General features: G+C 36.2%; 2 protein-coding genes across 6 annotated transcripts; one reads left to right on the top strand and one right to left on the bottom strand.

Moving 5' to 3' along the window:
- LOC114268717 (organic cation/carnitine transporter 3) lies at positions 1-1860 on the bottom strand. Its single transcript, XM_082884577.1, has 2 exons — positions 988-1860; positions 1-681 (listed from the first exon to the last, which is right to left on the bottom strand). The coding sequence occupies exons 1-2, from the start codon at positions 1670-1672 to the stop codon at positions 98-100; spliced, it is 1269 nt and encodes a 422-aa protein (XP_082740703.1). The 5' UTR covers positions 1673-1860; the 3' UTR covers positions 1-97.
- A 712-nt stretch (positions 1861-2572) lies between these two features.
- Positions 2573-13545, top strand: LOC114292834 (ATP-dependent 6-phosphofructokinase 7-like). 5 transcript variants are annotated; one of them, XR_014338987.1, is made up of 14 exons: positions 2575-3012; positions 3200-3403; positions 3995-4130; positions 4304-4533; positions 6610-6697; positions 6866-6944; positions 8148-8763; positions 8878-9061; positions 9133-9188; positions 9965-10013; positions 10091-10297; positions 12558-12670; positions 13068-13148; positions 13241-13545. XR_014338987.1 is itself a non-coding variant. In XM_082884576.1 (12 exons), exons 8-12 carry the CDS (start codon positions 9174-9176, stop codon positions 13250-13252), a joined length of 312 nt encoding a protein of 103 aa, XP_082740702.1. In that variant the 5' UTR covers positions 2582-3012; positions 3200-3403; positions 3995-4130; positions 4304-4533; positions 6610-6697; positions 6866-6944; positions 8148-8763; positions 8878-9173; the 3' UTR covers positions 13253-13499. The 5 variants fall into 5 exon arrangements, 1 of the variants encoding a protein (XP_082740702.1); XR_014338986.1 differs by having other exon boundaries at positions 12553-12670; XR_014338985.1 differs by having other exon boundaries at positions 12391-12670.
- Positions 13546-13840: the final 295 nt, after the last annotated feature.

Genomic DNA, 13840 nt, shown 5'->3' with positions numbered 1-13840 from the left:
ATCAGCAGCACGTTAAACGTAGTGCACGCACTGAAGAATGATACCATCTCCAACCCAATCTGCAACCCCCTCCACCACCAACACCACGAGGACGTCATCATCTTGTCTCCCTGTCCCTGTCCCTGTCCCTTTCCATTATTATTACTATATTATAATCATCATCGCAGCTCCTCATGACCACTACCAAGAAAGAGCACATCACGCTACACATGCCGCTCAACGTGGTGAACCCTAATAGGGAGCCTTTCCTGTTCAGTCTCCCTACTAGTAAGAATGTGACCAGCGACGCAGGAAGCTCCGACAGGGCGTTAAGCGTGGTGCTCAGGTACAGATTCAAAGCCAAGCTCCCCACCCCCAGCGGCATCCTATAGTACACCATCCCGATCCCAAAACCAATCACCATAACTGCCAATAATCGTTTCAAAGCCCAACTTTTCTCCAGCAGCATCTTCATGGCCGAGTACAAGTAGAGGCCGCCAACCACCACCACGACGTCGTCCTTTTCCTTGTCCTTGCATGATTCCTCTTCTACTACTTGAACTTGTTCAATATCATCATCGTCATCATCATCAATGGACGTGGTCAAGCTACTGCGTTTTGCAGGGGTTGCAAGAGTCTTAAGCATGGCGAGGAATTCTTGTTTACGTCCTCGGAGGAAGAGCCATCTGGGAGACTCGAGGGCTAAGAAATGAAAGAGAAAAGATAGGGATTATAAAAAATTTTTCATGAAATTGATCATGAAAAATTTATGACTTTTAAATTATCTTGATTAGTGTGTGGTATTTTATTTTAAGTGTAATTCAAGGATCACAAATATTTTATGATTATTTTCATGAAATTTTTTTCATGATACCTAGCATTGCTCGAAATGAAATAAGACACAGTAGAAGATTGCCGGAACACATGTCCACAGATACAGTAACCTCCATGAAGAGCCCCTATTGAAGTAAGCGATGGCTGGTAAGGATAGAAATCAATAATACCGACCTGGGGTCGCCAGCGTTTCCCAACGAGCTCCGTGGATAAAACGAACGAGCTCCGTGGATAAAACGAGAGCGCAGGTTCCAATGGTGGAACGGCCAAAGCCGCTAACAAATCTGAGGGCTGAGTAGATCCAGATGTTGGTGGAGAAGAACACTGTGGAGAGGCCAGCAAGTGACATGAGGAGGCAGGATAGGAGTAGCATGTTCTTGCGACCGAGTGATGAGGAGTCTGCTAGTGTGGCCAGGATGAATCCACCGGCAAGGCAACCCATGAAGAATGATGACGCCGGCAGCCCTGTCATTATCGAACCGGCGCACTCCAATGACCACTCTGAGATTATGGAGGTGTCGATAGGCATATCCCAAGCCCATGAATTCCTCGGAAGTTGGCAGATCATCATCATCGTGTCACCACCACCAGTAGTAGTAGTAAGGTGCCATGCTGGTTGGGCATCCGTGAACACACTGACGAAGGTTTGTTGTGCGTCAAAGACCCAAGCAACTGACACCAGGGCAGCCTGAAAGAACTGAGCCCACCCGAAATCTCCTAGACACTGTTCGATAGTCTCATCCAAGGTGGAGGAGGAGGATGAGGGGGGTATGTATTTCTCATCACCCTCTACCCTCCTAATACCACTCGGAGTTTCTGACTCGGTTCGTGATAGAATTAGGGGAGTTGGATCAGCCATCTCTCTCTCTCTCTCTCAACTATACTCTTTCCTTTGCTTTGCTTGCGTCCCTCTCTTTTGTTACCCTCCTCTCTAAATACTGAGAACAGACACAGACAGACAGCGCATGATCACGACTAGAGGTCTCTAACTTGTCATACAATAATATGATTTTCTTATAATATAATGATGTATATTAATATAATGATGTCAAGTCAGTGGCTTTAGTCTGTGACGACAGTAGATCGGTATTGAACGAAGCACAACCAAAAAATAAAATTAAAAATTTAAACATCCTAGCTAAAAACATCTATCCGAACGTAGAATAGCTTAAGCATCCGTGTTAATTAACTTAATTTATACAAAAAAACAAAAACTATCCAACTGAAAATAGATTAACTTAAACATTAGTGTAGACACTACAAGAATTTACACATTTTGCGACCACTTTTGCCGACTAAAAAAATTTTGGTCGCAAAAAAATGACGTTTGGCGACCAAATATTAATTAGTCGCGAATGATCATTAATTTTGGCGACCAAATATTATTGGTCGCAGAAGGTTATATTTTGGCGACCAAAAAATGAGTTGGTCGCAGAAAGTGGTATGCTTTTGCCGACCAACTACAAATTTGGTCGCGGAATGTCACATATTTTTTGGCGACCAAAAATTTAGTCGCCAAAAACTTATTTTCAGCAACTAAAAAAAATTAGTCGCCAAATATTTCACATTTAGCGACTAATATTTTAGTTGCCGTTGATTGAGATTTAGCGACTAAAAAAGTTTGTCGGCGAAGATACATTTTCTGCGACTAATATGGTCTTTGGTTGCCAAAAGTTTGGGAGGGAAATTTGAAACGTGGTGGTGGAATTGAAAGCCCTTGCTCCCAAGATCAACAAATAAAAAAAATCAAAGCCCTGACTCTCAAGATCAATCTATAGCCAATGGTTCTAATCATAAAGGAAGAACAAAGAACGCCATTAGTGGCATGGGTTAGTGAGAGAAGCTCTTCCATTCTCTGGAATTCCTAAAATTCTACGGTTTCAATAGCTCATTGATGTCGATGGAGTCTCCACAGTTTACCAAAGGGATTTCGTCTAGGGCTAAGCATGTAGTTAGGGATTCGAAATCACCAGCGTTATTTGGTTTGGGGCAAACTGAATCGGGGTTTGAGCTTAGAGCAAGGGGAATCGAAAATATCCTCTGAGGAGGTTCCTTCGATTAGTGTTAACAGATTGATGATGGGGGTTGAAGGGAGTCTTAGCCCTAGTTCGAGGTCGTTCGCTGCTTTTATGGAGGGCCTTCGATCAGAAATTGTTGCGATGGATGCTCTTGGTCCTGATGAGCGAGGTTCAACTAGAGGTAGGGTTTTAAATCGGGGTTCGGATGTGGTAATTTCTCAGTCTCAGGCTATTGAGGACCTGCGGGCTAGGCTCAACACCATTTGTTTGCAAATATGTTGGGGCTAGGCTCAACACCATTTGATTGTCAATTTGTCTTCTAGGGTTTGTGTTCATTTTTTTTAATCAGATGATTTTGATTGTCGTAGGCTTTTATTTGAGTTGCCCAAGCTTCATCAGCCTCATCTAATGCGGCTATTGAGGGAATATCCATTGGGGTCAGCGTCACAGGTTCTAACCAAGAGTGGGGACCAAAGTGCTTTCATAGTAAAGTCGTAGTCAGTGTAGAGCCAACGTCTGAATTTTGTATCTTGCACTTCAGAAACATCTACTGGATAGGCTGCCTGAAAAAGGTACAGATGAAAAGATTAGCAGCTAATATGAATACTTTTTGATCCATACAACACACCTTAACTATATTTTTAAATCTACTATCAGCTATTCATTATGGGACTTGTGAGCTCTAGAAATGTTCAAATAAAAGCAGGGGATTTTGTTGGGTTCTCAAGATGTACCTTAATCTTCTTATCAGTTGTTACGGCATGACTTATTTTCAATTTGTTTTGTTTTTCCTCAAATTTTCATTTTGTTTTTTTGATTTTCCTCAGCAACCAAACAGAGGTTTATATTGTCTTAAGGTTCTTGGGAAATTCTTGATTTATCAATTGTTTATGTTGTTTTATTTTATTATTGTTGCTGGTGAACAACTTCTTTCACTTCGTGAATTGTTTAGAAACAGTAGGTAGAGTGTTGTTTCTGTAGTTAATGGACAAATTCATGATATGATTTGAAAATTTTAAAAAGAAATTTGCAGCATGATAGATTGAAAACATATATTGATTTATATTGAGAAAGACAATCAGAATTTAAAATGTTAGATGAATCAGATATGAAGTAATTTACATTCTAACATGTGTTTGTGCTATCTCTCTTGTTTGTGTCAGGTTTGGTTTATGGGAAGTTGTTTGGCATTACAAAACATACAACAAAGAGTGATATTATCAGTTTGCTAGAAGGGTGTAGCGTGAATTTGGATGATATGAAAGTTGACTACAATAGAACCTATATGCCAACTGGAATGTAAATGTTCTTATCATTTGGTTGACCTTTGTTGAATTATTGAAATATATTAGTTTCATTTGTTACTTGATTGTATATTTGAATTGGTATTTTTTGTCTGCACATAAGTGGATTGAGGAGGGTATTGTTTAAATGATTAATTTGCTGATATTTTATTTGGTTGTTGTGAACAGGATGATTCAGTTTCCTTCTCGGTATGCCTATGATGCTGCTATCAGGGCAATTAATCGGAAGGCTCGCTTATATAAACTGGAGAGGGTAATATCGATATAAATGCATTTTCCACTACAAGGTTGTTCATCTTGTAGTTTGCAAAAGTTCCATGCTTTGGTAGCCATGGTTTCATTGGTTTCAGGCTGATTGGTCCCAGTGGGATTTTATTACACCCTATGGTGGAAAATCTGTAAGTAGAAGTTTTTATATTGACACTTTAACTTACTAGCTATTCTTATTAATGATCGTCAGATTGAATTACTTAGCAATATAAATCACTTGCTTAGATATTGCAGTTCAATAGGACTAAGCCACTGGATAAAGTATTTTGCGCATTATACATGGGCAAAGTTAAGCAAACAATATTTGAAAAATGGCATCTTAATTGTGCTCAATGTGGTATTTGTTGAAACAAGGATTAGAATAAGCCATATTTGGTGTTCCTGTTAATATATATGGTCGTTGGTTTTGTGTCAGTTTATATGCCAAATTGTTTGTATTACAACCTTTCGCTTCTGAGTCCTGACCTGATGACATCCTTTTATATGCATGAACTATTAAGAGAGGATCTTTTTCCATGAAAGCAAATATCTCCAAAATAAATTATCAATTTTAAAAAATGTTAATTTTCAAATGCACAGCAAAATATTTGTATTTGCTATAGTGAATGAAGAGCATTTCATAAATCCTGAATATTTTTTCCTTGAATTTTTTTGGGGTTTAGAATAGGGTTTTGTGAATTGTTCCTTGTTTTTGGAATCAATGTTGCTGCTGCTGAGTTATGTGTTGAAACTTGGATATAGAAAATTTTATAATATTTGCTAATCTGTAAAGAGTAATAATTGATTTACATGGGTTTAATAAAAAAATTCAATTTTGAAGTCGAGGGTTTTGTGGATCTTGGACTGCTGGGGTTACTGACATGCATGGGAGGGAAATAAATACTTATCTATGGACAAGAAAGAAAGCCCGAATTGTTTTATCTTATTTTATTTTCTGTGATCCAAGTGATGGTCACTTGGGGGTGAGGTGTCGTGAGTATTGATTTTTTTTTTTTTTCTTCCCCTTTCCCGTCATTTTAATGCTTTTTGATTTTATAGTAAAGGGTGTAGATTATGAATTTAACATTTGTGGGCAGACTACTTGAGAGGTCATGATTGTTGGAAACTGCAAAACGTGTGGATCTTTGTGCTAGTTTGTAATTTCAATTGCAATGAAATGCTGATTATTAGACTATCACACAGCCTACTTAATGGAATTATAAGGAGCATTTCGACGAGATGTCAGATATTTTTGACCTTTACACAATTAGAAGAAACATCGCCATGACTTGAAGGTTATCCTTGATATTTTTAGCGCAAAAGGCAATAATTAACTTCAACTTTCAGATAGACAACTTGTTGGACTTCGTTTGAACTAAGTCGTTGTCTGAATCCTTAAGATCTTTTCTTATAAGGCGAATATATTACTCGGATTGTTGTGTGCTTCTCATGGAATTTAATGATTGTTATTTGTTGCTGCAAATTAAGCCGTAGGAATAGGCCTGCTTTGATTCATTCATGAATTTTGAGTGATCTGGGTGCCATTTTGAACTCTGTCTTGTCCATATATCTAAGTGCTAATTGTTGAAAAAGTTTATATGTGGAATGTTGGCGTTGAAGAGATGAATGATTTTGATTGCACATTTCTTTTGGGTACATGTTGCTGATAAATCGGCCTCACATTGTTTTTGTCACCCAGTAAGATGACATTGTAGTTGTTTGATCTTCAACTTGATCCTTAAGAGTGCTTGCTTAAACATTTTGTATTTGATTTTCAATCCTCGATATTTGTACTCATTTATCTGCTATATTGCTTCAGCAGCCTGATAGCAGCATGCTCTTGGAGCTCACCTTTCTCTATCCTATAAATTGCCACTTTATACTGAGTTTGATATCTGTAAACTGATAAAGACCCTAGTAATTGATTGACCTTGTCTGATGAGTATAATGGAAGAATTATTGGTGCATGTTGAGATTTTGGTGTTTTTAGCATTGAGTTAGGTCAACCAAGCCTATTTATTTTGGAATCTGAAATGTTAATTGCATACATAATATTGATTCTATTTTGTAGCATTCACGGTTGTCTAGTTGATGGTTTGGTAACGTGGCCTTCTCTTGCATATCTCTTGTTGTGTATGTTGATGGTTTGGTAACGTGGCCTTCTTTCTGTAAGAGTTTACTGTAATTGCACATGGGATAAGGAAAAATAGTGGTTTGTGCAATAGGTACCAGGATGATTGGCTCAAGACGTCAGCAAGCTCTCTGCAACTCTGGGAAAAGGCTCCTCTTGAACCATATACTCTGCAAAAACCTGTAAGTTATATAAAACCAGTTGTTAGTCGCAATTTTTTAACACATTTTCATTATGATTTCTTTATACTCACCACTCAAGAGATCCTACTAAGTGGTGTTGAACATTTTTTATTTCCCAAGTGATTCTACAATGTTTTATTTTTTCTAATTCTTCATTAAATGTTGCAGATGACTTACTATGTTGTATGTCCAGACATTGATCCCCTTACTACCGCTCCTGCGGAATTTTTTCAGCAACTTGGCACTGGTTAGTGTGATAAAAGAGTTACATTTGTTCATTGGTTAGTGTGATAAAAGAGTTACTCTTTAAGTTTTGTGATTTTAAGTATCTTGTGTATATGTTCATTGGATAATCTTCACTATGATTAATAAGCACAGACAAGACATATACTTTTGTTGGAGTATTGTTTTTTTGGAGTATTTTGTTGGAATAATTGGTGTAAGAGGTACATATACTTTTGTTGGAGTATTTTTTTTTTTTTTTCTACCCTTAGCTTTTCTGAAGGAGTCTTTCCATTAGAAAATCTCGTACAAATGCCAAAGTCAATGAATGGCACTTTGTTATTTGACTTTCTTATTTCTGTGGGATGTTAATGTGGAATATTTGTAAAAAATGCATTATCATTAATGTTAATGTTGCATTGAGGATTATTTATAGTTTTGGATTTTCTAATTTGATCAAAAGTTGAGATGTCACTGGTATTTCCAGTATATTGAAGTGATAATAAATTACTTGGTGTCTTATTGAGCCAAAAAGAAATCACCATAAAGCAAAACTAGTAATAAGGTCAATGAACATTAAAACAAAAAAGAAACTGAGTGAAAAATACAGAAATTCAATCAACCCCAATGCATGAATTGCGACATTAAATATATACATTAACATGTTTCTTGAGACAATATATCAATATATATAGGCATCTTATAAACAGATAGAGAAAAATTGGAACTTGCATCGAAAAAGATTAGAAGATTTAGAGCTTGTGTGTGAGAGACGTGAAGATTGAAAGTGTTGGGTTGCATGGACAAAGAAAGTTCTTGGCAACAGGGTTGATGCCATTTACTCAAGGGTAGCATTTGTTTAAATATCTTGTGAAAGCTGTGTTATGGAGTAACATTTGTATTACAGTGCTCAGATAGTTGGAAACAAGTTCTGTGGGAAACACAATCCGTTTCCCATTTCATGGTGAGCAAAATAGGACAATTGTGCCCAGATAATGGGACATTTCCCGTTTCACGGTGCTCATTTCACCTTACTGAAAACATGCTTGGTTAATCAATGATTCGTTTTCCTGTTCCCAGAATGCTGCAATGACACATGCTTGGTTAATCAATGATGACATTTTTTCACTGACATTGTATATTTACCTAACGTATTGTTACAATTTGTTTGATATCAATTATGGTTAACCACATTTAGAATTAATAACATCTATTCTGTTTACTGCAGGTAGCTGCAACTTCTGATCTAATGCTTGGATATGTGGATTTTTTCCTCGGTGGAGATGAAAAAAGAGCTGACCTTCCTCCTCGCCTTCAGCAAAGATTTCCAATGTCTTTGTTGTTTGGAGGAGATGGAAGTTACATGGCTCCTTTCTCTCTTCACAGTGACAATATCCTCACTAGCCTCATGAGTCAAGTCTGCTATTTGTTATTGATAAATATAATGGAGTGTTCAAGATTATTTTTTTTCATATGAATTATTTTACCAGCATAACATCTCATTCCAATCTCTTCTAGTAAAGTGATGTTGACTGTTATTTTTGCATATTGCAATCTGTCCCTCCTACTATCTGGTATCGATTAGTGGCTGGTCTAAATGCTCAGTTACGTTTAGTTCGCCGTGGACATTTAAGAACAAGTTTTTGTTTAATAATGAACTGGCTTGAAACACATGCAAATCCTACTTTAAGTCCCTATGGTGTACATGTTGATCTGGCTTGCTTTCAGCCCATTGCTTGTGGTTATCGACAGTTTGGACTCACTGTACATGCTGTTGAAGATGAAAGTACACAATCATCAGTTGAAGAGCCAAATGTAACTTCATTAGATGAGCAACAGTCATGGTAATTTGCATGTGATTTTCTCATTTATTTGTCCATTTGGTTAAATAGTTCCTCTAGAACCAATTAGATGGAATGGCATAATAGATTGATTTTATTTTCCTATCTGATACGCAGTTTAATTAATAATGATTGGAGGAAAGCAGTGGATGATTCAAGCGCCTGTGAACATCTATTGACACATAAAAGTATAGGTGGAGGAATTTTACAAATTAAGATCTTGCAAACACTTGAAGAGAAGAAGACTCTATGTTATCCTCTCTCTTTTATACTTCATAATACTAAACCTATTAGTCATCAGGTAATTTTGATGTTTTTATGATGTTAATCTATCAGAGAATAGCTGCTCAATCTATTGCCCTGTGCTAGAAGGATCTTAGCTGCTCAATGTGGGGGTGGGGGAGCAAGGGCACATGGAAGAGTCTAAGGTTGGGGATGCATCTAGGGGAGTATTTACGTATTTTATATATAAATTTATTATAAGGAATATATATACGTATATTTTATTGAGTTGTATTGAACATGATAAATGTCTTTGGTACACTACCAGTTAAATCTTAACATAAGCATAGTATATTTATGTTTCTTTTCAGTCCCTCGAATCTTTAGATTGCTTGAGGAACTTGAACGTGGAGAAAAGGGTATTGGAGATGGTACTGCGAGTTATGGAATGGATGATGGAGATGACATTTACATGCGTTCATGGACAGGCACCATTATTGGGCCGCATAATTTAAGCAACTTTTTTAAGTTCATTACGTATTCTTTTGGAACTGTCTTCTTTTATGCAGAGGCTATTTGGAAGTATATTAATGCATTATCTTTTTCTAGACTCCAGTTTCTTCTTCTAGACTAGTGATGCTACTTGTTGATCTTTAATTTTCCTAGTTTTAATCCTTTGACTGAGAATCTTTCTAGTCAAAAAGAGGGGGGAAAAAGCTATTCCCCTGTTTTATTTTTCCTAAACTTCGCATCTTACTATAATTTATACCTCTCAATTTACGTTCTCAGTTTGTAAACATGCAGATGTTCTTCATGACCACAAGTGTAAAATTACATGGCTATCTAATGGAAATGGATAATTCATTGATGAATTTAGTTTTATGATATTTTGTGATGTCTTTGTTTTCTATAAGATGAGCATTCCCAAGTGATAATATAACAGGTTCGTGTTGTCGCTTACTGGTTCTTTCCTGTTTTGTAGGAACATTTTGCAAAACGAAATAAGATGGTTCTTACTCTTAAATATATAGGTCAGTAACCTCTCACTTCCCGTTCTTGTTTGTCTTATGTTTCTTCTTGAACTGAACTTGGAGAAATTATCAAACAGAGTGCTGCGAAGGGAAATAACAAGATTTGGACCTGATCAATTTTTCTGACAGATCCTACATACATGATCTGGGCTATTCGAAGCAATGCAGCTGACAATGTGTATTGTACACTCATTGCTCAGAGTGCTGTTCATGGAGCTATGGCCGGGTACACAGGCTACACAAGTGGGCTTGTTAATGGCAGACAAACTTATATTCCTTTCTATGTAAGTTCTTCCAGATCCTATAGTTAGTTCTATGATTGCACTCTGTTAATAATAAGGGGTATTGTCTGTGAAGCTCTTGTAGTTACTCGGAGAAGAATAGGAAAGAAGTAAAGGGTATGGTATGGAATCCAACTCCAATCATAATTGTAATCCCAGATTAATGCTGTTTGTTACGAAGTAATAATGCCCAATCAAAAATGGATAGCTAATTTTTATTATTTTTTATTTTATCAAATCTTAATTGCCAAAAGACGACAGCTAAAATTTTATTGATGTCAATTTGTGAACTTCCTGTGAGCCAATTTGTTTTGATTTATGAAACATTGAGCCCACTTGAAAGGATCAGATGCTTTCTGGTTATTTGAATCTGTTGCAGCCTCCCTTCCTTAATAGTCACAAGAATGCGCTTAGACCTCTATCAGCACCTTTTTCTTCTTATTCTTCTTCTTATGTCTATGACAGTTGGTATTATATATTATCTATGAAGTAGAGCATTCTGTAAGGAGGATCTTGATGCAACTGAATAAAAGAATAACTGGTATTTATTGTTGCACAAGCTACTCACAGAAATGGGAAAACTTGATGCCCTGATTATATAAAGCAGATACCTTCATTTATACTTTGATTCATTTGGTATTATTTCTTCTAAGTCAATTATAAACCTTGTTTTGATGATTTCTAAATGATCAATACAAGATCGATAATTAACATTTGACTATCCCCCTTTTTACTAATATTTAATCCCAATATTCATGCATTACTTGTTATATTTTATCCATTGCTATATAGTTAGATTTCTTTGGTAGAAGTGATGAGTCATGCTAATTAAAGTTCTACGAGTTTCTTTTTGCTCATAGTTGTCCAATACTATCAACTATAAAATTGCTGGTAACATTAATTTGCTATATTCATGTAAAATTAAAATTGCTGGAATCATTTTTTAATCAGAACCGGCTTGTTTGTTTATGATGGAGTTTGCGCATAAATGAGTGGTGCCAAATTTATTTATTTTGGAATATTTGTTTTAATATATGTATCTTGTGAAATTTGGAAATATCTTATTTCAAAATGAAAACTAGTTAATATTGAAGTTCACTACATTTGTGATCTTGAAAGGGCAAGTTTTTGATACGTATTTATGTTTTTTGAAGATGCAAACTACATGTACTGATTTTTGACTTCAGATTGTCACATTTATCTCGTTAAACTTTCAGATGAGTCCATTCACTAGCTCGCCTTGTGCTATTCTTGATCGATCAAGATACTTGAAGAAAATGTGTCATAATTGTGTTGATCAGGAAGTTTTTCCCATTGCATCAATAGTTGTTATAACCTTAGAGTTTATGCATTTATTCTTGTTACATTTATTCATTTATTCTGATTAGATTAAGGTAATGATATGATTAGATTAGAAGGCCTTAACTAGATTAAGGTAAAAAGAAGATATGATTAGATTAAGGTAAAGAGATATGATTAGATATTAATCTAGTCAAGGTCTTCAGCAGATATGAAGACCTTGACTAGGTCAAGGTCTAGATTAGATTAAGGTAAAGATAAAAAAGGTAAAGAGATATGATTAGATGTTTTTTGTTATAATTGAAAAAACAAAAAAGGGTAAGCTGGAAAAGGTTTATGAAGTAATGTTCTTTGTAGTTCAAAACCAGAAGTAACGGATTGAATAAATTTTGCACCTTAGAGGAAGTCTGCGATCTGATCAAAACCAGAATTGCTTTGTGGATTAAATATAATTCTAGGTTGTTGCATTATTTAGTCCATGATATGGTTGAGAATCTGGATCAGGTTCATAGGTGTGTGGGGGGTAGGTGATTGTGTCCTTGCTTGCTGGGTGGAATTTCATTATGGACAGGGATTGAATTGGGTTAATTTAGTAGTCATTTTGTTTGATAGTTAAGCTACCTTAATTTATGTTTCAATTTTTTATTTTCTGAATTGGTGATGATCTGAGTTGCTGCTGTGAAGTTTTTGTTGTTGCTTGTGATATTGCTGCTGTAGCTATGGTTTCTGTGCTGATGTGTAGTTCAGTAGTAGAATTGGGTTTTTGATATTTATGCTGCTGCTGGATCTGTTGATAGTGATTGTGTCCTTGCTTGCTGGGTGGAACTTCATTATGGTCAGGGTTTGAATTGGTTTAACTTAGAAGTCAATTTGTTAGATAGTTAAGCAACCTTAACTATCTAAATTGGTGATGATCTGAGTTGCTGCTGTGAAGTTGTGGTTTCTGCTCTGATGTGTAGTTCAGGAGTAGAATTGGGCTTTTAAGTCCTCTGGGCTGTGCTGCTATCCTGTGGAACACTAAATGATTTGGTGACTGCCAGTCAGTACTACTGTGAAGACTAGAGGAGATTCATGGAGGTTTGTTCACTTCTGTAGAGTTGATTAATTACTTTAGAGTTTAGGGCACCAAACCAAACAACTTGTTTGTTAAGAAGAACATAAATACATGTTTACATTAGATTTGGCTGTTGAGAGACTACAGTAATTGACTCTGTTCTATGGGTCAGGAAAAGAATTCACTTGTTGCACATTTTTAATATAAGACATTGTTCTAAATAATCTTTCAGTACAAGACAGTAATTAACTCAGTTCTAAACAGTTGAGACAATGCTTTGTGAGTTGAATGTGCTTTTCCAAACATACTAAACATGTAAAACCATTAGACTGTAAGTGGTCTCTTTTGTGTTTTTCTTTAGCTGCTATCATGTGTGAACTATTGAAGACATTTTCCATAAATTGGCCAAATCTTTTGCAGGCTGAAGGTGATGATGATGATGCCGAGGCTGATGATGATGAAACTGACAAAGATGCTGATATTACAGAAGAGAGTGCACATGTAGGATTTCTTTGTACTTTTAATTGTTTAAAAATATCAATTCCACAAAGGATCCACTTTGATATATCTTGTTTGTTGCTTTGTATTTGCAGGATGAGTTGTAGGGAGGGAGAGCACCGTTGTGGTTTTCTGCTGACAATTCACTCTCTCGAGATCTCTGAATTTTTTTCTTGCTTAGTTTATTTGTAGCTTTTAGTTTTGTTTGTGTTTTAGGAAAAGAAACATTGGTGGCTGCATAGCAAGCAAGAACTGTGGCTAATTGTTTTAATCTCATTTGACTCACCTGAGGAATTGAATCAGTAGTTGTTGGGTTTACCACTGTATGGAACGTCACTTGTGCCATTCCTTGAATTTATGTGCTATGTTATTGCCTATTGGGAAATTAGAAAGTAAGAAAATATTTAGGGTGTGTTTGGTAACGTTTACGTTTTCAGTTTATATTTACAAAAATTTTATAAACTGGTTTTTGTTTATTTTTTGTTTATTTTTAGGAAAACATAAACTACAAACGCGTTTGGTAATTGACAAAATGTTTAAAAAAATTTAAAAATATAAAAAAGAGTGAGAAATGACAAGTGGCGGCAAGTGACGGCGGAAGACGATGGTGGAAAGTGGTGACGGTGGGTGGTGGGTAGCTGGTGGTGGTGGCGGGTGGGTGATGGTGGTTGGTGGGTGGGTGACGGTGGCGGGTG

The sequence above is a fragment of the Camellia sinensis genome, chromosome 8 (assembly GCF_055761805.1).
Source record: "Camellia sinensis isolate YWXY chromosome 8, ASM5576180v1, whole genome shotgun sequence".
NCBI lineage: Eukaryota > Viridiplantae > Streptophyta > Magnoliopsida > Ericales > Theaceae > Camellia > Camellia sinensis.
The sequence above is the reverse complement of the archived record's forward strand: the minus strand, read 5'-3'. Positions and strand labels throughout refer to the sequence as shown.